Consider the following 23336-nt stretch of genomic DNA (forward strand, 5'->3'; position numbering starts at 1 on the left):
TTTAACGAAACCACGGAAAGAATCTTGTTCTTACAATCCATTTGCAATTTTTTTTAAAAAGTTTGTGTTGCAAAAGAGTAAACATCTTGTCAAGATTTTCTACAAATTAAACTATCTTTTGTCAAACTAACTACGTAGGCAAAATCCTGTAAACGAATAAAAAACCTTAACTATATATATATATATGTACAAAAATAAACTCAATTATGGTTTTGTTTCGAACACAAGTGATGGATAATTGTCTATTATTTGAATAAGGAAAATACTTTAGCCACAAAGAGATATTATACAAACATAAACCCACAAACTGATGTGGCTTAATGTGATACGTCAGATTAAGCCAGTTATTTTTATTATAAAATAAATCTAATGGATTTTACGAAGACATGTCAGTTTATAGGTTTAATTTGTATAATTTCTTCATATCTGTAGCAGTTCTCAATGAATAAAGAAGTAGATAAATATTGAGTGTTTGATTTTATCTAGATGCCGTTTGGATAATAATTTGAGATGAAATAAAAATTAAAAGTTGAATAAAATATTATTATAATATTATTTTGAGATTTAAAAAAGTTGAATTGTTTATTATATTTTATGTAAAAATTTAAAAAATTTGAGATAAGATGAGATGAAAAACTTTCATAGCCTAAATCTCTTTTGTAAGCTTTTTGTAAGGCTGTTTTTGTTGATAATAAAGGCATCAAACTTTGAATCAATTTTGTTAGCAAACTTACTTTGTTAATTGGGAGGCCTAGGATCCCTCCAAGGTTTGATACCTCAATTTACCCCCATTAAGTGTTTGATTAATTGGGCAGGTAAAAGGTTTGATACGATATTAATGGGGCTTTTAGGCCTCTTACTTTCCTTGAGTTTTAACTACTAGTGTTCCGGGACTAACATCCAGTTCTCAGTAATACTTTTGGTGAAACGAACTCTTCCCCATCCAAAAGAGAAAATGCAGCAGTCATAGACTGCTTGTTCCTACCGATACAGAAGTTTCTTTTCGTTCTCATCAACAGCAATGATGCCGGCGGTTTCTTTGGGCTAAGAATGGATACTTCTTGGTGTTTGAGACTACTGATTTTAAGTGCGGCATTGTAAAATTTGACACTGGAATGCACATTGGAATAATGCTCTCAAGAAAATTACTTCTTGTGGGATAAACAATAGTTCAGTGCAATTGTAAGTTACATCCAACACGATGGACAATGGAATAACCCCATCCGACACGATGGGCAATTGAAGAAAAAATATTCTATTACGATAACATGCTGTTGCAATCGACATGAGAAAAGCTAACTTAACATCCAAAAGCATATTTCCATGCACAGCCAAATATTCCTACTAACTGGAAGCTTGTGGAAACTTGTGTACCAAAAAGGCTCTTCTGCTGACTGCTAGTAGGCAATAAACGTTGAATAATTGTTTGCTTGGCTAGTATTAATGTAGAAGCACTTCCAGTTTCTCCCACCAGCCAAAAGGGGAAGCATGGGCATACATACAAGAGGAAAGCTTGAAGAGGAGAGGAAATTCAGAAATTGCGGAAGCTGAGACTAGCCAAAGCATCAATTATCACAAGCTTCGCCAAAAAGAGAACTCCACTACTTATCGACTTTCCCTGAGTAAATTTACCACACATTGAGATGTCTATTTAAATCAACAAAATAGCACATCTTCTCAATATATGCTTGCAGGTAAATTACGACACAGAAGTAGAGGCCACCATATGATTTTGCTTAAAATCAAAATAATATTTATTGTACAATACCATGAATACCAATAATTTGAAAAAGAAGTGTGGGGTTTGGTGCTGTCTTAGACAGTGTTCTAAGACAGAGTACTCTCTCTCAAATGGTTTGTCTGGAGAGGTTTTGCAGCACTGGATAAGACCAGGTCAGTCACAAAGGAATTTGTGTACTGGCCCCTGGGGAGCTTGAAAAGCAGTAATTGGCTTGTAATTCTCAGGTCAGAGTTATAATGTCCCTTTTATGAATGAATGAACAATGTTTTACTATCAACAAAAAAAAAAAGTATGATTAAATGTCCACCCATAGAACACGCAACAATTATTTATTATAGTCTACTTATCATCCTGGTGGTACATAGCAGTGAGGATCATCAGTAGGTGATGACAATGTATCTCGTCCAACAAGCCCTACCACTAGTACCTGATTCCCCTTATATAATGCTTGATACACATTGCAGCCAAATGGCCAGTAATTTCAATCAAAGTGCTTAATGTTCGTCCCAGTTATGCCAGCTATCACAAAATTTATGTCCTTTTAACAGTTAAAATCAAAATCCAAACAAAGACCCTGATTGGGAAAGATGCCATAGGTTCATAATGTTAAGGACTAATGACAAATAAAATATAGAAAAGAATACCTTCAAAGTTGCTTTATTTGTGCACCTCTCCAAATAAGATTAGATTCCCCATAGCCAAGGTATATTCTCAGATTATGTTTAACCAAAACAATAAAAGGTAGGGACAGCTAGAAGTTAGAAGTACAACATTTTCTGATCCATTTTTCTGGGAATATTAGAAATAAAAGAATCAATTCAAAGCCATCATTACCACAACTAAATACATTTTGCAACATGTGACATATATAAAATGTATGCAAAGCAAAAATGTATACGAACCATGCATAGACTAATTTTTAATTATAATCATTTTAAATGAGGATGAAGTGAGATGCTTACTTAGAATTCAGGTGATGTGATTAGTATGGTTTTCAAGCACCATCATCATCTTGCTCGTCCATCTCCTCAAGAATCACATACTTGGCAGCCACATTTTTCTCAAGTGCATTGTGATCTTCACTTGTTGGACCCTTCTTTAGTTTTTGGTATCTAAAATGATAAAGTATATTTATCAACACAGAAGATCACATAGGATGACTAGAATAGAAGGCATATGATAAATTTGTAACTATTGTAAATACCAGGCACATGCTCTGGTATTTACTGTTCATTAGTTGATATCACTTTCCAAAAAAAAATGAGCTGATATAAAGTTCAGCTATTTCTATGTTTTGCAATGGGATTATCTGAATAAGCTCGTAGATTTAATAAATCAGGAGACAGATGTCAAGTTGGAAAAAGAATGAAAGAGGTGTAAGAATGCCTGGAATCAAACATCAAGAAACAATTGTCAATGGGGAAACTGAAGAGCAAGCATTTTATAATCGGCTCAGCCGTACAAACGAATTAATTTGGTATAACACAAATGATATTCCAATTGAACATTCACTGCCAAATATCTTTTCAATAATTTATCAGCTAGAGCTCTCTCAAAGTATGTTTTGTCTTTGACTACTTCAATTGAAGAAATATTTCTTAAAAGAGCGCATTCTAGAGAAAAACTAGAGGCACTCCTCAGTGACAAGTTTCATATTGGATAGGCATCACATTACCAAAGATTGAAAAAGTTTTATGAGAATTGCACAACTCCCTAAGAAACAGCATCCTGGTGCCACAACTGAGAGCATACCACCCCCTTCTGATCAGTACAAACTCAACAATAAAATTACATCCAGTACAATGCGAACTTTTATCAGTAATGAGATAGTGCTTCTTCAAATCTCTCAAAATGATATCTATTCCAAACATATATGCCATGGTTCCTACTTTGGCAGGGTTCAAATATCACCAAAGGAATTTATATGTGCAGCATCAGGTGTGGTTTAAGATATTTAGCTAAAGAGTCGGCGACTACCGTTTCTTCAAGGAATTCAGTAGTTGGGGATCCCACAGAAGGACCTCCCATCCATATGTGAAGGATTGCGTGTTTGCTTATTCTCAGGTCTTGCAGCATTATAATGCTAGGGCTATATTTACAGAAAATCATAAAGATTTGTACTTTGGTGCATGCCCATTTTGCAACAACCCAAGTAAATTCTTAATTTAAAAAACAGTCATCTAGAAAGGCACCTTTTGTCAAGTTTGGTCTGAATCCCTTTTCCCTTGGGTTCCTTTCATTATTTATAGAAAGAGTTACATATATGTTGCTGCAGAATTTTCTGTACACGTAAAGTATTTCTTACGTTAACTACAGCCCATACGTTAAGTATTCTGTACACGTAAAGTATTTCTTACGTTAACTAGAGCCCATACGTTAAGTATTCCCACGTTATCTACAGCCTTATTGTCTGCTATATACAGCTAGATATATATATATACCTAAATTATCCTTGTAACACCTTTACTATATAGGATAGTGACGCCCTGGATTTTGATCCCCGTCATTCACACTCGAATTGTGAAAACATTTCTTCTCTAAATGCACTCTAAACGCTATAGATGAAATTAAATACAACCTCCACAAGTCTAAATTTGACGTACAAGGTAAGCATAACGTCCCTATTTTATGAAAACATCAACAAACAAAGTGAGGGGAGATGCTCAAAGATACATAAGACAGCCTTGGAGTGAAAGCCCATTCCATCCTTAGTATGTAAACTTCAGTTAATGCGTAAAAGTCTCCAATAAACCTTGCAGCCCACCCCCTATAGCCCTTACTATATTTATGCTTACAAAAATATTATCCTTCTAATTGAGGTGAAATTCATCTCCGGAGGAACAGGCAGTTCAGTTGAAGCTGAGGAACTTTATCATCAAATGCATGCTAACATGAAATGCAAACGAGAGTGGCATGTTAATCATCAACCAAGACATAAGCTACAAAAATATATCCCATTCCCAAACGTCCTAAGGATAGGTTACCAAATAATGAATGTTCAAAAGCCTCAATCCCATATGAACAAAGAAAACAAATGAAAACGAACAAGACAAGAAAAAACTACATATTTCATGATGGCCTTTTAAACTATTTGCTTCAGTCTAAGATACGAAAAATAACCAAAAAATATTTTACAGAGACCATAATATTGTGCTTGAAACTGATGACTTACTTGTACCAATTGAATAAACCAACGCCGACTATGATTGTCAAGAGACCAACACCTTTCAACCATGTAAATTCATCGTGGAAGTAGAAGACTGCAAACTAAAGAAGCATGGCGACAGATCAGAAAGTAAGTTGTAGGCATCAAAAGGCTCCACGTGAACTTTTTTTAACCAGCAGAGGAAATTAATCAACATCATAAAAATAATAATGGCAATCACGATTGTCAGTTCAATGAAAATAAACAGTGTATTTTTTTCCAACTGTTCTCAATTCAAATCCAAGGCTAGAAAGCCAATATATAGAGATTAACCATGTCAGTGTAAGCACAAATCACCATTTATAGAGGGCCACATGACAATAGTGCTGCAAAAATTTATGTAAGCTGAGAATAAGCAATTACAGAAGCACATAGTGCGGGAAAAACATGTTTGCCTTTTTCGAAGTTGGAATCGGTGTAGACAGCATATCAACATATTTTTATAAGCACTCAGTAATTTATGGAAACACAAAATTACAATACTGTGAAATGCCCTTACAATCTTTGATAGGAGAAAATGCTAGAATCTTAAAAACGGAAATGGCCGAAGTTGATCGAAGTACGTATAGACAGTTGCATCATCACACTAAGAGAGAAAAATCCCCAGCCCCCCATTTTGTTTACTTCTAGAATTAAGGGCATAACAGGTCATTGCACTACTAATCCTCTTATCGGTTGCTCCTCCCTAAGAGCTTGTTATGAATTCCTAAAATGCAGACACAAAATTGAATTACAATCAGATCCACTTCTTCTAGGAAAGAGCAGCCATATCTACTTGATAGGAATGGATTCGAAAAACACTTAGTAGTTTTCAACTGAAACTAGTTGAAGTATCCAGTCAAGTGCAAGCCAACCATGTAGAATGGCAAGACCTATATTATTCTCAATGACGATTGGTGCATTTGGAACTATTTGTTCCTTAAGGATACAGAGGGGAAGAGATTATATCTTATAAACCATGTACTGTCCCTCAACTCCCTTCAACAAAGCCAGAACCTGTCCATTTTCTTCATTGAACTCTCTGTGCAGAATTATCCAAGACCCTAAAAGTTAAGCTAACCAAAATTAAAAGGAAGTTTCAATGATAAATTGAGTGAGTGAGAGCAAAAATAGCAAACATTTCAGAGGGCACCATGTGAGGTAGAAAGGCACTGTGCATTGCTGACATCTAGAGATACAGAAGAGATACATCAGGTGAATGATGCAAAACAAAACAGAATCGGGTGAAACAGATGGGGGAATGATGCTTTTGGGGATGATGCGGAATTCAGTGGACATGGATTTGATGATAATTTGCCCAACAGATAGGAAGGCTATAGCAGTTCAACTCATATAAAAGAAGCCAAAAGAGGCACAAGCTACGTCAAAGTGAATTCACTCAGAGTCTCTCAGTCAGTCTAATCTAGTCAGCTTCAAAATAATGGAATGTCCAATGACAAATCATTAAAATATCTGCACATAGCTCACAATGTTATGCAAAAGAAAAAGTTACTGACTGATCCTACATCTAAGGGAAAGCTTCTATCATGCACATAAATGAACTAGAAGTTGTTATACGAGCACCTGTTTTGTAAAGCTAACAACTGATTGTCATAGCAGAATATATGTGAGACGATTAAGAAAATAAATAGTGCATGGCTACAGAAATTTACAACATGATATCCTGAAGTACATATAAATCAGACTGAACCATAAAACTAGCAGAGGGGCTAGCTTAATTGATGATAAATTAAAAAGGGGAGAAACATCTCAAGAGCAATTATACCAATATAGTGATAGCCTCCTTGACAACACCTGCTATTGTTACTGAGACGGCACTAGTTATTGAGACAAGAATGTATTCTGTTAATACCTGCAGCAACATAAATGGGATAAGACTTTAAAAGCAATAACTCAAATTGATAGATATATAACTCAAGGAAAAATATCTGGGAAGAGCAGCATGAGAAGCAAAACAACTTGATTGGTCTACATTTGTAATTAGCTAAAATCCAACCAATTCCAGTGGAGGGAAATCACTGGACAAAACGGGAAACTAAAGGGAAAAAAATAAGAATGTATGCTGGAACAAAAATAAGTACCACCTACATTCTTACCATAAAAAAGGCAAGTGCTCCACCGAAAAGCATTAGCAAGCAACTTCTGGTGACATGCCATGGACTGTTAAAGTAGTTGCTTGTTTTAAATTCATGCCAAGGATCTAACAGGAGAGAAAAAAGGGCAGTTGCCACTGCCATCACTGGAGTCACATAGCTCATCAAGGTAAGTGGATTCTTCAAACCTGTAGAAGCATCTTAGAATGATTTTGATAAAAACTAACAGCATTGTTTTCTCTAAATTTCAAGAGAAAACGAAAAAGGAATTATAGTAACATAATTGACAGTCTTTATGAGATTGATTTGTTAAAAAAAGTATGTGCTTTCATGTACAAAGGCAGAACATAATCCATTGCATATGAGGCACTGATTTTATATTAAGCCCTACCAAGTAGTACATTTCTATTTAACTGTGTTTGACAGGAAACTTGGGAGTTCATAACAATATATAGACTGATCTATTGTAATCCAAGCTAGTCTAGGGTTTTCACAATAATGAGTTCCCTAGCTTTGAGCTAGAATTTTTGACTTTGGGGTCGGGAGTTTGTCACATAAAGCAGATGGAGTACACATTCAACATTGGCTTTGTTAGTTCAAAAGGATGGGCGACAAACTCCTATGAACACCATCCTGAATCTTGAATTATACATCTCCAATTAGAAATTTACATTAAGAAAAAAATGCAATACTTTTAGATTACTTAAAGCACGTCCTACGAAAAGTGAGAAGCTTTGAAATTCTAAAATACACATGGTTCTGACTTTATCCTCTTCTATGAGCTGAATTTTACAACTTTTAGCACTCAACTACATTTCTATCATCTTCATGTAAAGTGATGGGGCCTGTGTCATTTGTCAATAACATAGGATCACTTGCCATGGGAACCCTACAGTTGTTGGACACCATCTATTCTGAAAGCCTGAGCTTTCAAAAAGTAGTTTACAATGTAAACTCAAGTATACCGGAAATGAAAACTGAAACAATTTGAAGTCCCTAGGACTTCCACGAAATGAAAACAGGCGGCATCGTCGTATGCTCAAAATTGGTAGCCCTGGTTTATATCCCGGAGTAGTCCTATGGCTGATCTGTCACCCAACCTTAAACAACCTAAAGGCTTGGCCCCGTCCCGTTTGGAGAATAAGTCTTATGGCATGGCTTCAAACAAAAGACCTTTGGGTATGCCATGGAACATTATGAGCTTCTTGTAACTCCACCCCCATGTGAAGTATCTTGTAGAAAATTCACATGAGAATAACTCTAAAACGAACAAAATGCTCTTTTGAAAATATTGTTCCATTATTATAATCATAGAGTATAATTTGAGCTTTAACTTTGATGCTAGAAATGATCAACAACTACTTTCAACAAGCACAATCCCCAAATCTTGAATTACACATCTCTCTACATAGGAATATAAAATAAAGCAAGATAAATTACAAGTCACAATGCTTTTAAGACTACTAAAGGATGGGCTGCACAAACTTGGAAATTAATATATTCTAAAGGACGATGCTACTCAGCTGCCCAGCATGTACTGCTGGTCGTGAACCCCAGTGCATTTGCACTTTTTTTCCCTCTTTCTTTCAAACATTTTTTAGACATCTTTAAACATTTTTTTAAAAAAATACACCAATTAATTAATAGTCTTCCTAAACAAATAAATAAATAAAATAAAACACACGAGTGGTCAAAATGAGGGGACAAAATCATGGGGCAAAGTAGCATTTTCCTATTCTAAAATATGCTAGCTTATGATTTATACACTCTTCTATGAGCAGGAGCCTACCAATTTTTGTAGTTAAAATTGTTTTCCATCCTTTTAAGTGACAGCACTTGCGTCACTTGTCAACAAGAAAGAACCACTTGACAATTGACATGGGAACTCAATAAAGTTGTTGCTGGACACAATTTATCTAAAAAGCCTGAGCTTTGAAGAGGTGGGCCTGTAATGTATATCAGGCATACTGGAAATGAAAATTAAACAAGAGGGGTTTCCTAGGATTAAAATGCAAGACCTTTAAAACAAACGAAAGTCTGGTAATGTGTGTGCTGCTGTCAGCTAGAGATAGAAAGAACATGAAAACATTGTGAGACACGACCAGAGAGAGATTGCTTCTCTCTATAGATATGGATATTAAAAGTATAAGGGTGCCCTTCTTCACGTATAATACTGACAGTTCGACTAGCAAGAGTGTGTGTGTCAGACTTACAATGATGGTACCTAATCATCATAGTCCAAACGCAATCATATGGACACATGTACACCTTGTAGCAATGAAACTTTGCTAAAATTAGGATTCAAGAAAGCAACACAGCACTTACCATAGGATTCTTTCTAGATGTTGATTTTGGCATCGAGGCGCGTTTAACAGAATGAAAAATAGGGTCCCAACAACAAGAATTAAGTAAGTACACCGTCATAAAATAAAAATAATAATAACAATAATAAAGAAGATAAACAATGTTGAATACTGGAAAAAATTGTCAGAATCCATATACCATGCAAATAGAAAATATATAAGAAACACCAAGAAAGCCTACCTGTAGAAGAATTTGAGTCATAGACCAGCGGAAGCCAGACATTACAGCAGCAAGCATAACCAAAACAAAACCCCAAAACTCAAATTCGGACTCTTTCGCAACTGCCATTAAAAAGATGAAAACATAAAAATTGATACAAGTACAACACCTTCAAATTTTATTTTATTTTTTATAAGTAAAATTTGAATTTTTTTTTTCTATTTCATTATCTTTTTATTTTTTATAAGTTAATAAGAAAATAAAAGCAAAAAGCATGTACAGAGAGACTGCAAGAGTAATACCAAATGTTTAAATCTAAAACTAAGCAGAGAAAGAAAATTGAAAATAAGGGAAAATACAAAAACCACTCATCAAACTACCATCTAACTAGCAATCACTCCCCCCACCCCAAACTACCAAAGCATTGCCATGTACTCCATTTCCCCCTTAAAAAAAAAAAACAAATACCCTTATTTATCTTTATTTTCTTATCAAAAAAAATAAACAAATACCCTTATTAATTACAAAAACAATAAGTTTTTAAATAAAAAATTTTCTATCAAAAACAGCTTCTCACGATAAAAACTTTTCACTTTCGTATTTAAAAAAGAATCATGCTTTGCTTCAGAAAAAATTAATTCTTCAATCTATATATATATGTTTTTTTTTTTTTTACTTTTTATAATTTCATAAAAATAATTAATTTAATTCTTTTTATCAAGGTTATTTATGTCAATTATTTATGGATGGGGTATGTTGCAAATTTTTGGCATCTTGACGGGATGATTGCAAATTGGATGGTAGTTTTTGCAACTTGCTGAGATTAGTAATCAAATATCACTTGGTAGTCCTAACTACAATTCCCCCAGAATGGTAGAATGGTAGAAGCTATGACAGAAAACGATGGAACCAAACTAGACTAGGTTAAGGCTGGCATGGCCAGAACTGAATAGCACTGAGTTTACTATAGACGATTGCTTCCAACTGATAGCCTGCTACACGAATATCACTATACTACTAGTGAACGTATCACAAGAATTTTGGACGGTAATCCTGAGCCCCTATGGCCACCTTTTTGTGAAGAGTTTCTCACTCTTGAGAATCACTTCGTGTTAGCTAATCACTTCATGGAAGTCAATTCAAAGTTATTGGAGAAGATTGTAGAAATTTTAGGAAGTACGGGATTAGGACTGGGATATTACAATCTATACTAAGTACTTCTCTTTTAAGGTTTGAGAGGGCCCACGTAGTAGGGACTCTACGTTTGTTCATGTATGGTTTAACCTAGCCTCTGAATGGTCTATGTGATTTTGGTTTATGTGAATAGTTATGGACAAGTAGTTAAGTTTGGGATTAGCATTCTGGTACTTTGTGTATTACTCATAGAAAAAAATTATCCACTATGAATATAGCATATTGTTAGATGCAGGCTAGGTGCGTTGCATCTTTAACTGTCACGAATAGGGGCATGTAACCTTGTGTTGCGTGTCTCGACGCTTCAAGCTTCATCAAATCTCAAGCAGAATTTGAAGGCATCACAATGGATGCAAGGGAAAAGAGAAGGCTTTCACATCATTTTCATTTTCTTAATTGAATAACCTTTTAGGTCAATAAAACCAGAAACTATGTCATCCATTTCAAATCCCAGGTCAACATAACCAGTAAGGGATTTGACTAGGTGGGTACACCTGTTGCATCACACAACTAACAATGGACATCTACACACTATCACCCTATAGGAAACTCACATTCTCCCAAGTGGTAAAACAGTTAGTACATCCTAACACTGACTGTGCTATCTGTTTTAGAAGCAAACAAATGCATATAAAAGTCAAAAACTATTGGAGAATAAATGCAACTACTGATGATATACCTGTCAAAAGTATTCCAACTGAGATGATTAAAATTATGCCAGAGAGTTTAACGCTTGGAGACTCCAACCTGCCAAATAAAGTCAAGTGTTAAATACTTAAAAGATTACTAGATATCTAGATTATAATATGCATGGCATATAATAGAAGAAGGCACATGACATTTTAACAATATACCATTACAGAGAGAGAGAGAGAATAATCAAGATGAAGAAGAAGAAGAAGAGAAGGAAAAAATGGGTTGACTTCTACAAAGTTAAGAGATGTACTTACGAAGAGTTCATAAACGTTTTAGGTTTGAAATTGAGAAGCATTTGTAGTGGATGATGGTGAATTGAAGCTCACAACATGATTATGGAATATGGCAAGAAAATTAGAGAACTCAAAACCACAGAGCTTTCTTGAATGCAATATATAAAACTCCCATCTATGGCTACATTATTTGATAATTCCTAGACCAGTAATTTTCCACAGTTTGATGTCTTCAACATGTATGCTTTTGAGCCTTCCAATTGTGCATAAGCGAAACAAAATAACTCGGCTCCTCCTTACATTTGCAATCACTAATCTTCTCTTCACATGACAAACCTCCTACCTAGCATTTGAAGAGAGGAACTGGGCATGCTTTTCAATAATTATTGACATGGGTTAAACTTTTCAAAGTTTGCTCGTCTTTCTAAGTAAAAATATGGAGAATCATGGGTTCAAGATGAATGAATTTAGGTAGGAAGTTAAAAATATCAGGGTTTATTCTATAGCATAGGCATTAAGAAAACAAAACCAAATCTAGGAGCTCATGAAGAAAAAAGGAAGGAAACAAAGGAGCAACAAAACATAATCACCAAATAAGAGCAAAGACAGTCCCCTTTTTTCATATAATATATAGTTAGCCGTCACCGGCGGGCTAAAAAACCCGGGTGGAGAAAGGGTTGCTATATCCAGTGTTCGAATCATATGTACTGCCTTTAATATGGAACTGCATATCAAATGTAAGGACTATGAGGTGCTCAAGACACTGGAAGCCCAACATGAAGAACAATAGATGATGGCTCTGGTCTTAAGGTTAATCTTTCAAAGTCTGAAATAGTTCCAGTTGGGTCGGTCAATAATTTAAGCAAAGTGGCTGATATCATGAGCTGCAAGGTGTCCCCTCCTTACCTATGAAGTACTTGGGCCTTCCATTGGGGGCTCCGCACAAATCCAAAGCAATGTGGGATGGGATTGTTGAGAAAATCGAAAGAAAACTAGTGGGTTGGAAGAGGATGTATTTATCTAAAGAAGGACGAATCACACTTATCAAGAGTACATTATCTAACCTTCCAACGTACCTTTTATCATTATTTCCTTTGCCAGCAGGAGTGACGAATAGATTGGAGAAACTTTTTCGTGACTTCTTGTGGGGAGGGTTAGAAGAAGAGAACAAATTCCATTTGATTAAATGGGACAAAGTATGCACTCCATTGTCCTTTGGCGGGTTGGGGGTCAGAAAATTGAGAACTTTCAATAAGGCCCTTCTTAGAAAATGGCTATGGCGGTATCATCAAGAAAGGGATGCCCTTTGGAGGAATATCATAGATGTTAAATACAGGAGCTTGTGGGGTGGCTGGTGCTCTAATGAGGTAAGAGGGGCGTCTGGTGTGGGAGTTTGGAAATCCATTCGGAAGGGATGGGAATACTTACACGGTAATTTCAGACTAGAGGTGGGGAGGGGCACATGAATCAGATTTTGGCACGATATTTGGTGTGGTGACGTGGCTTTGAAAAACACTTTCCCCACTCTTTATAGAATTGCAGCAGATAAGGATGCCTCGGTGGCTGACAATATGACCATTTCCACTGATTCACTGCAATGGTCTGTGCGATTTAGGAGCTGTACAGGATTGGGAGGTGGGAGACATTGTTGATTTTTACAGTGTGCTTCATGCACTGAAAAACCAGGTAGGAGGGGAGGACAAACTACTTTGGCCACCTGCAAGGAACAAGAAATTTTAAGTCCGTTCTTATTACAAGGCATTAACGACTCACTCCTTCAATGCCTTCCCTTGGAAGTGCATTTGGAGGAGCAATGTTCCCCTCAAGGCTGCATTTTTCGATTGGTTCGCTTCCCATGGGAAAATTCTAACTATTGACAAGTTGAGAAAGCGTGGTCTCTACTTAATAGATTGGTCCTCTATGTGCAAACACGATCGTGAATCAGCAAATCACCTACTTCTTCATTGCGAAGCAATCAAGGCTTTATGGGATGAAATCTTCACTAGGCTTGGTCTTGCACGGGTAATGCCTAGGAAGGTTATAGACTTATTGTCACACTGGAAAGGGATACAGGGTAATCGCCACATTGCAACTGTTTGGTAGATAGTGCCTCTATGCGTAATGTGGTGCATATGGAATGAATGAAATGGTCACTGTTTCGAAAATAGGGAAAGCTCTCCTCTCCGGAGAGTTTTAGGGACGTTTTCTTTCATACATTGTTGCTTTTGGCTTCTTCCATTGTTTTGAATGGAACGAGTTTTAATGACTTTTACGCTATTTTCTGTAGCACGTAGTTTGTAATTAGGCTCTCTTTTGTATACTCCTTGTGTACTCGGATTTTGCCTAATTACGTGGATCAATAAAATCTTTCTTACTTATAAAAAAAAAATAGATGATGGCTCACTGACTCCAAAACGTGCAGGATATATGAATGAGATAGATAAAACATATTGATTGGCAACAGATTTACCTGAAAGCAAAAGCAAATAAAAGGAGAAATATAGGAGAAGCAGATTTACACTGCACCAAAAAAAAAGATTAATGATGATAGTATGCAGATTTAATGAATATTAAAAACTTTTATTGATATGATAAATACATAATGATGATAAAAAGATAACCTACCATTGTGGCAAATGTTACTGATATAAACACGAGCGATGCATTGCTCAGGTTAATGTCCATTGCTGTTCCAAGCCCAGTTGGTACAACTGTTAAAGGCAAAGTCCATCTGTAGCATTAGTTGATAGAAAAGTTAATTTAATAAGAAATATAGAAATTTTGCATTGAGAAACCCACATGTGTAAGAGCTTAGTAATTGGAGAACATTAACCTCTGGGCATAGAAGAATGACATGTAATAAAACATGAAGACAAATCGCAAGCAATAAAATTTGAGAGACTGAAAAAATATTATAAAAATTTATTGTCTGAATATCAATTTATCTTCCCTTCGACAGATAAAATTTAGAAATCACTGATATATTTATAACAGTCCATCTCACTTCTTTATCAACCCTTGCTCCCATTTGTCACTAACCCAAAATCCCCGAATTGATCAATGTAACTCTTTTTTTTATAAGCAATAAAGATTTCATTAAAAAGCACAAAAGGTGCAATCCAAGATGATCAATCAATGTAACTCATACAAATATAGACCTAAACAAAGATGAGCAGCAACATAAAAGCGCAACCATGCTCTTATAAATCATTTTTTGAAGTAATACAGGTTTTTATTAATGAAAACAATAGGCATAGCCCATGAACACAGGATGTACACAAAAGAGACACCTATGAGGAATTAACTAACAATACAAGAAAGTCATAGACACTCAATCCATTTGAGTTTATCGCAATTGCCCAATGAAATAATTGTAGATGAAGAAAGCTTTGTCGACGATCTTCAAAGCTTCTATCCATTTCGATTCTCTCTAAATAATTGTAGATGTAGAAAGCTTTGAACGATAGATACAAAGCTTCTACGTTGCTGCAATTTGTGGATTTCCATGTAAGCTCCTTCAGCTTGCTAGAAAATTAACCGACCTTCCAAACATCAGCCATGCTAAACCTAGTCCTATCAAAGAAGTCATTCAATAAGAACTTGACTACCTCACAGTGCAGTAGATGATCTACAATTTTCCCATTCTTTATGTGATCCACCAGTCTACAACAATAATCCTCCCCGAGGAAGCTATCCAAACAAAATAATATCCTTTAGAGATAGATGCCATAGTCTTTTAATGTTCCTCCAAGGAAATGGGTTAGTATCTTGAATAATGAAAACTTGATAGAATGAACGGACAGTGAACTTCCTTTTCTTGAAGGACACCAAAGGGCCTTATCTACATCTCTTGCTCTCTCCTTTGTAGAGTGAAGTAGATTAAAAACTCTGTGAAGGCATCAACGTCTCGGTCTTGTGCTGCTTTGTAAAAAAATTTCCATTGAGAAGAACCACAAAAAAATTCCAAATGATCAGCTATTGAGGTTTCATGCTCCCAAACAATCCCAAACACTTGTGGGAAAGCTTCCTTGAAAACTTTACCTCCACAGTCCACACCATTGGCTTTGCCAGAATTTTATTCTAGACCCATTATCCACCTCAAGTTGAGTGTGTCTAGCAAGACCCCTCAATCTTCTTCTTATATGCTTCCAAACCCCACCCCATGTATTTCATGCACCTCATTCAAGCAACAGCCACACCAACCCCACCAAACTTTGAGACTGTTACAGCCATCCACATAGCTTCCCTATCTTGTTGAGATCACCCAAACCATTTTCCCAATAGAGCTCAATTGAAAACATACAAGTTACGAACTCCTAGCCCTTCCCCCCAGATTGGAGTACATAACTTTGCCAATTTACTAGATGAAATTTATGCTCATCACCCATCCCACTCCGTAAGAAGTCCTGTTGAAATTTGCCCAAGTATCTTCAATTCAATGGTGACCCAATCGTATAACCCATATGTCAACAGCCCACAATGTAGTACAAGGAATGAGGAAGGTAGTGATCACTACTACAAAAATCAAGTTAACTATACATATAACAAGAGCAAGTTTGGTTCAAGAGTATAGTATGTTATAAATTGATTTTGGATTGGGAGTAAAGTGCGTTAAATAAATTGATTTACACATTTGCGTATCATATAAGGATGGGAAGTGAAAAGACGTGAAAGGAGTTAGGACCCCATTACACTTCTGTCAAAAATCAGTTGGGTTTGGAAAGAAGTGGAAGGAAGTGTTCGTGTACAATTTCAAAGCACATTGTACAATTAATTATAGCACAAACTCAATGGACCCTATCAGTATTTTGCCTCTAACGAAAGTTGCATAACAAACAGTTAGCCTTGTACTCTATGAGAGCAAAGGGACTTTTTTATTATGTTTTCTAGTCCCACTTGTATGTTTTCTTTTCCACTCCTAACTCCTTCTATTTTATTACTCAGGGAAAACAAAGGAGAGTTTCCTTTCTTCATTTCTTGATCAGAATTTAAGCTTCTTCATCTTTGTGTCATTGTAATCTTGGGATAAGCATACAAAATGCCCCATCCATTATCTAAGTTATTTCTTCTTTTGTCTTATCTACACTACTCTATGCATGATAGCTGATAGCCCTCACCCATATCCATAACATGACAACAGAAACTCTGTTGCCAAGGCTACCATAATGTTTTTTGATAGGTTTTTCTGGTAGTAAAATTAAAATTTTATTAATTAAAAGGTGTAGCCCACACATTCACAAAAACCAATACAAAACACATCTAAAAAGTTTTTCAAGAATTCTCAAACATTACAGAAACTTTCACTTAGCAAACATGCCCTAACTCCTCGAGCATTTTTTAATATAACTCTATAACAGAATCCAAGAAGACACTACCAAAGAACAAAAACATGAAAGAAAGATAACCATGAATGAACACATTGCTTTAGTGCATTCAGAATCAGAGGATCCCATTCCAAACAGTACCCAAATCTTGTCAGTTTCAAGTACACAAAAACAACAGAGTTAAAGTTAGTATAAACTTCTACTTTGTTAGGTACAAAAACAGTCAGGATCTTCAGCGCAGAGAACACAAGAATAAGGAAAATCCTCAGATCAGTAAAAAAGAAAATTGTTTTTAGGTTATCTTAGTAAGCACAGTGCATTGGAAATCCAAACAAACAATAATTTCAAAGCGAAGGATATAAGCTCTTCCTATGTAAGGGAAGAAAACAAATAATTAATCAGCTCTCAAATAGAAAACTGAAATAATAAAATTAAACTGAAAATCTTACCTCTCACAAAGTAATCCCTCCATGACATGGAAACTCTAGGTTCAAACCTATGAGACCAAAACCATGTGATGGCCCTTGATAGAACAGCTTGCAATGTAAAATGAAAAGTATTCATCAATAAAGGAGCTGGGAACCTTCCCAAATCTTCTCCTAACAGACTTTTGTTATACCTAATCAAACAAGCGCATGATAAGAAAAAAAAGAAAATTATCATGGCATCAACAAGAAAATTAATTGAAGCTAAATGCATTCAATCATAGACTGAGTATACAAAGAACTTACACGGTCAAAGCTAGACTGCAAGTGTACCATACAAGTATAAAAAACAATGTCTTCAACACATTGGCAACAGAAATGGTTTCCTCAGAATATGGTGTTGTTGCTTCGTGATTATCCATTGACATGGAGACATCAACACCATTTCTATCCCTTGCAGATCCATTTTCAATATCAAAAGGTGCATACTTCTCACTTTCATTCCTCCCAGCATGATTAGGAACATCAACCATGGTTTCACTACCATTTAAGTGCATACTTGTCTCCTTCAACTTGCCACAGTCCTCCCTGCCAAAATAATTGTTTTCTACCTCACCCTGTTGAAGCAAAGGCAACTCAAAGTCAGAGTCTTCTTCTACACATTCATTTCTGTTTCCTAATGGATGATCCAAATGTACTCTCCCATCTTCATCACACCAGCCTGAGAATGAGGGCTCCCTGCGTAGGCCTGAATCTTGGTTTCCACTCAAAGCGTGGTTGACTCCCGTGTATTCAGCAATTTCTGTATCCAAATCACTCTCTACCATCTCCTTTCTTATCCTAACTAAAAGCCATCCGTAAACTCCAACCTACCAATGACCACTGATAACATTCAGTTTCCACCAAATCAACAAGTATTATCTAAAACATGTAGATTACATACTAGCATATAAGCAACATTTCAAGCATGGGATAATCAGCCTGGTCTGAAGACACCTTTACATATCTCCAGATGAGTTAAGAATCGCATAGCTAAGTTCCATTGATCCTTGCTATTTAAATTCTCAGAGTGAATAAATTCCAATAAAATTTTTGTTTTATTAAGTAAATTCCAATAAGAAAAAATTACAAAGAAACTGTTCTGAAACACTTAACTTGCCATTCTAATGAAATCAAGTCACTCTAAAATCGCCAAATTCAGGGAAAAAAAACCATCACAACTAGCAAAAATATTTCCAAAATCCAAGTTCGACTAACATCGATACTGATCAATTAGGTTGTGCAGACACAATACAGGAATTAAAATTTGAAAGGTGCGTCTGAGTGTATTTATGTACCCACTATTTTCGCTCAGATGATTTTTTAATTTTCTTGATGTCATTTTCAAAGATACAAACTCAAACAAACTTCGATATATCTATTTGCTTGAGCTAAGCAGTGCCTTTTTGTATCTTGAGACTTTTCTTAAAAACTAAAGTAGCATAAATCATAAGTAATCAAAAGTCATTTTCATTCATTATGTCGAGGATTTTCCCGGCAACCAAACAGAGTACTGGATCGCACATAAAACGTGAAGTTACACCCATATAAAAAGAATGTCATACAGCTAGTAAAAGAAAACCAAAACCACGATCTGATAAAACCACCAAAATGCATAACCCGGAGCGTGAACGTGAAACTAACCTGAAAAGGTTGCAGACATTGTCAAGAAATATACAGAGAAGAGAGAGAGATAGAGAGAAAAATACGGGAAATAGAGATCCGATCTGGTAATAGTTAGTTATGTATCGCGAGAATGGATTCAGCAGAAATAGCCTATTAATAATGATTAAGGAGTTAGGTAGGAAGTCAGGCCGACACATTTGGTCGTTTTCCGGTTGCTGCTGTTTGTAGCATCCCTTTGGTTCAAAGAAAGAGAGATACTAGGCTATATATCAAACCAATTAATAAATTTACATCAATTGACAACAATAACAATAACAACAACAACAATAAAAATAATAATAATAATAGTAGTGAACTTAACATTTTTATTGTACTATTTTTATAATAATTATTTTTAATAACTATGAAATAATTTTATAAAAATAAATTTACATATTGACATTAATATATTAAATTATAAAATTATTTTTATTATAAAATATATTTAATTATTTTAATTTGTAAATTTATTTTTACTAATTATGTACTCTTTTCAAATTAAGCTCTAACCAACAAGATTTTTCATTTCAATTCTCAAATATTTTTTTTTTAATTGGTATCAGATTTTCAGAAACAATGAGATACATATTTTCTCGATAAGGAGTTTTCTGTAAATATACTTTAAATAATTTAAGAAGAAATTCTCCTAATCCGATTATTTCTAAAAATGATTTCTAAGAAGAATTTAAACCTTACACCTGAATGGCCTACCCAAAACTAGCCAACCGGGTTTCAATTCTCAAACTATAGTTTTTTTCTTTTTTTCTTTTTTATTCTACTTTCTTCAACCGCTTATGGGTATTTTAAGTTAGAAGATTTTATGGTAGATCTACAATTACTCGAAATAAGGCTCATAAAAAAATATATATAATTATTTAAAATAAAAGAAAATGAAGGTGCAATAATATTTAAATTAATGTGATTGGATACCTTGGAAAATAAACTTAACCAGGGCGTGGAAGTTTATTCTTCACGGATGGGAAATGGATTACCGCTGCCTTTACTTTTGCAAACAATAGCATAGACCTTGTTTGCTCCTTTTGCTTCGATTAAAATGCAATAGTTGTAGATGTATTGCCCCTCTTTCCCTCCTCCTTCACCTCGCTCGCTATAACTCCATCTTCATTGCAATCAATTCCTTCCTCTACAAGCTCGCTCCTCTGCTTCTCGTCCAAAACCAATAAGCAGGATGTTTTAATTTCATTCGATAGTGACCAGAAATCCAAATCAATTTTTACAATTTCTGAGGGATTCTTGGACCGTGAATGCTGGTGGACAAACTATGCAAGTTTCTGGTCTGTTTCCGAAAGCCACGGAGAAAGACGTAGGAATGGTGGTGCTTTGTTCAAGGGTGGCTCAGCAGAAAGGCCTTGAAGATGCCAGCTCGATCGTTGAATTGAACGAGGTGGTGAATGAGATTTTAGACCTGGCGGATTCGGATTTGGGCCAGAGCTAAACGGGGTCAGCAGCGCACTAGAATTCTTCCCAATATGCGTCCTTGGGCAATGCTTTTACGATAAGAAAATAAAGAAGCACACAATAAATACTTTTAAACTAATTTATAATTTTATTTAAAATAGAAAATAAATGAATAAGAGTAATATTATATATAATTGAGTAGTCCACAATTGAGGTGCAGTTATTTTAAAAATAAATAGATTTATTATAAAAAAAATTAATTTTATTTCATACAAGTTTCATATTTTTTTCTTTTTTTAAATAAATATACATCATAACAATGTAATTATAATTTTTATTAAATAATATTAATATTATTTTTATAACAATAAATAATTTTCATAATGCGAGTCTTTCATAGATAGTTATTTAGTTGACAAGTAATTATTAAAAGAGCAGACGAGCTGGATCATGAGAGGAGCAAAAAAAAATATTATTTTTTGTATTTTTTGTATTTATTTTTTATATGTTTTTAAGAAAAATTATAACATCACTAAAAAAAATATTTTTTTATTCTCATTAAATAAAAAAAAAAATTATCGCCACACTTTATCGAGATATAAACATTTCTCTTATTAAAATAATTACGCCGCCATCTTGACCCAATTAGATATAATATATAGGCATAGCTCATGTTGAACAAAACCATCCAAATTTTCAACATCTTCCACTCAAGACATTGTGGCCAAGAAAGTCAGCGGGTGGGGACGGTTGTGGTGGTTGCCAAGACGGGCCATGGTTATTCTTTTAACGCTCATTACACAAAATAAAAAAAAAATTTATTTTACTTCATCTTAATTTATTATTATAATTTTTTTAAATTTTCGTATAAAATATAATAAATAATTTTATTTTTTAAATTTTAATATAAAATTAATATTATAAAATTATATTATACTAATATTTTATTCATTATTATTTAAAACATCACATCTCATCTCATTTCATCTATATAACTAAACGGACTATTTTTTATTTTAAAAATAAATAAATAAATCGGCTTCTACATAAGAAACTACTTTTATAACAGATTATATTTCTTGTAAATAATTTTATTTTTCATTAAAAATATTGAGATCGAGGTGTTGTAACTTGTGATTGAGCCATGTATTTTCGATTAATATTAAATAATGATGGATAGAAATTGATGGAGTGTATGGATTCTAACTCGTTCAATTTCATAAAAAAATTTTTTATATTTCATCTAATCATTATAATTTTTTTAAATTTTTATATAAAATAAAATAAATAATTTAATTTTTTCAAATTTAAAAAAAAAATAATATTAAAAAATATATTTTAATAATATTTTATTTAATTTTTATCTCAACTCACCTATCTCATATCTTTAAAAACAAACGAGGCTATCCCGAGGAGCATATGACCAAATTTACCTATATTGTATGCATGTTAGTTTTAATCGAGTCTTTGTAAGTTTCTAGAATAAGCTTTTCAAATTGATGCATAAGTGCATAAACAACATAAAAGTCTATTTGTAAAAAGGTATCTTGTAATACTCGGCCCAGGGCCCAGGCCCATGAAAATTTTTTCAGTCTCTGAAGACCAGGAACGGCATCGTTGGGTAAGTCTTCTTCCCTTTCTTTCAGTTTCTTCTTCCCGATCCTTCCTCTTTTTCCCTCCAGTTTTTATTTTCCCCACTTCTCATCAACGAATCTTCCTCACCTCCACGTTCCAGCAGTTACCTCAGACTTGTGTAAATTTCCTGCTTTTGTTTATTTCACCGTAGCACGCTCTAGAACTCTCTTCTCTCTAAAGTGCAGACCTCCCTGTTTCTCCCTCTCATGCGATTTCGGAGTGGTGCACCTAGCTTTCAGCCACTGGAGTAAACCAAGATTTTGGGTTGCCGTCAAGTTTCCTCATCGGAACTCCTAACGTTGGTAAAAATCTCTTTTCCCCCTGTCCATTATTATTTTTTTTTTTTTACCCTCTATTTATTTTCACGCACACACCCTCTCTATTTTAGTTCACCGTGTACACACTTAGACCACTCAATCCCTCTTTGTGCAGATCACTATCTCTTTCACTTGATTTCAATGAGTTTTGGGCTTAGATTCTGTGGGTTTCTTTGAATCGAGGTTGTGCGTAGCTGTTTGTGACTTTATTGGGTAAGCCCACGTTACTCTCTTCTTCTGTTTTGTTCATCGCTAGTAAAAGGGGGATCTTATGGGATTTTTATAAGTTTAGTTATTTTAATTATTTTTGTTAAAGTGTAGTGATTTGGGTTGATGTGCAGCAAATGGAGTTGATTGGTGGCTGCTCGGAGTGGTTTATTGACTGTTTGTGTGATGTGTGTTTGAGCTAGTTGTGTTGGATGTGTTATGAGTGGCATAAATGCCCGGGATTTAAGTGTTGGATGATTAAAAATATATGGTGGTTGTGCTGAAGTTTTATATTGAAGGTTGGAGTTGATGTGGTTGTTTGAATTAGGTTTTAGACGCAGAAGTTGCCGTTATTGGCTTTGGAGATATTTATTGTTGGTTTAGTGTTGGTAAGAGGTAGCTGTATGGTAACAGTTTGGCCGTTGGGAGAAAATTTTGAGCGGCTGTGTTGGGGTTTAAATGCTAACGGTTTGAGGAGGGGACCGTTCGGGTTTAGTTTTACGAGAGATACTGAGTTAAAAGGGGGCTGTTTTGGATTATTACTCAATAAATAGTAACTTACTGGATTGGTGTTTTAAATGTTGGGTATATGTTTTGTTTAGGTGGTGTTACTGTTGGAG

At 34.8% G+C, this 23336-nt stretch overlaps 1 protein-coding gene across 3 annotated transcripts; it reads right to left on the reverse strand.

Annotated features, from left to right (window-relative positions):
* Positions 1-1128: 1128 nt before the first annotated feature.
* On the reverse strand, positions 1129-20648 carry LOC122307602 (probable sugar phosphate/phosphate translocator At1g06470). Of its 3 annotated transcripts, none has more exons than XM_043120571.1 (13): positions 20069-20648; positions 17741-18303; positions 17459-17628; positions 14311-14396; positions 14156-14205; positions 11436-11503; positions 9584-9684; positions 9365-9377; positions 7043-7227; positions 6712-6798; positions 4914-5008; positions 2704-2853; positions 1129-1618 (listed from the first exon to the last, which is right to left on the reverse strand). In XM_043120571.1, the coding sequence occupies exons 2-12, from the start codon at positions 18259-18261 to the stop codon at positions 2736-2738; spliced, it is 1494 nt and encodes a 497-aa protein (XP_042976505.1). In that variant the 5' UTR covers positions 18262-18303; positions 20069-20648; the 3' UTR covers positions 1129-1618; positions 2704-2735. The 3 variants fall into 3 exon arrangements, with proteins under 3 accessions (XP_042976505.1, XP_042976503.1, XP_042976504.1); XM_043120569.1 differs by lacking the exon at positions 20069-20648 and adding an exon at positions 19183-19335; XM_043120570.1 differs by lacking the exon at positions 20069-20648 and adding an exon at positions 19118-19326.
* Between the last annotated feature and the right edge of the window lie 2688 nt (positions 20649-23336).

Source organism: Carya illinoinensis, chromosome 4 (genome assembly GCF_018687715.1).
Source record: "Carya illinoinensis cultivar Pawnee chromosome 4, C.illinoinensisPawnee_v1, whole genome shotgun sequence".
Taxonomy (NCBI): Eukaryota; Viridiplantae; Streptophyta; class Magnoliopsida; order Fagales; family Juglandaceae; genus Carya; species Carya illinoinensis.

Excerpts from the sequence above, each read along its gene's own strand:
- LOC122307602 (XM_043120569.1), bottom strand. The coding sequence starts at position 19,296 with ATGTGTCGGCCTGACTTCCTACCTAACTCCTTAATCATTATTAATAGG. Across the intron at positions 17,629-17,740 it reads TGCAGTCTAGCTTTGACCGT|GTATAACAAAAGTCTGTTAG; the intron begins GTAAGTTCTTTG and ends TTGTTTGATTAG. Across the intron at positions 14,397-17,458 it reads GAGGGATTACTTTGTGAGAG|TTGTACCAACTGGGCTTGGA; the intron begins GTAAGATTTTCA and ends TGCCTTTAACAG.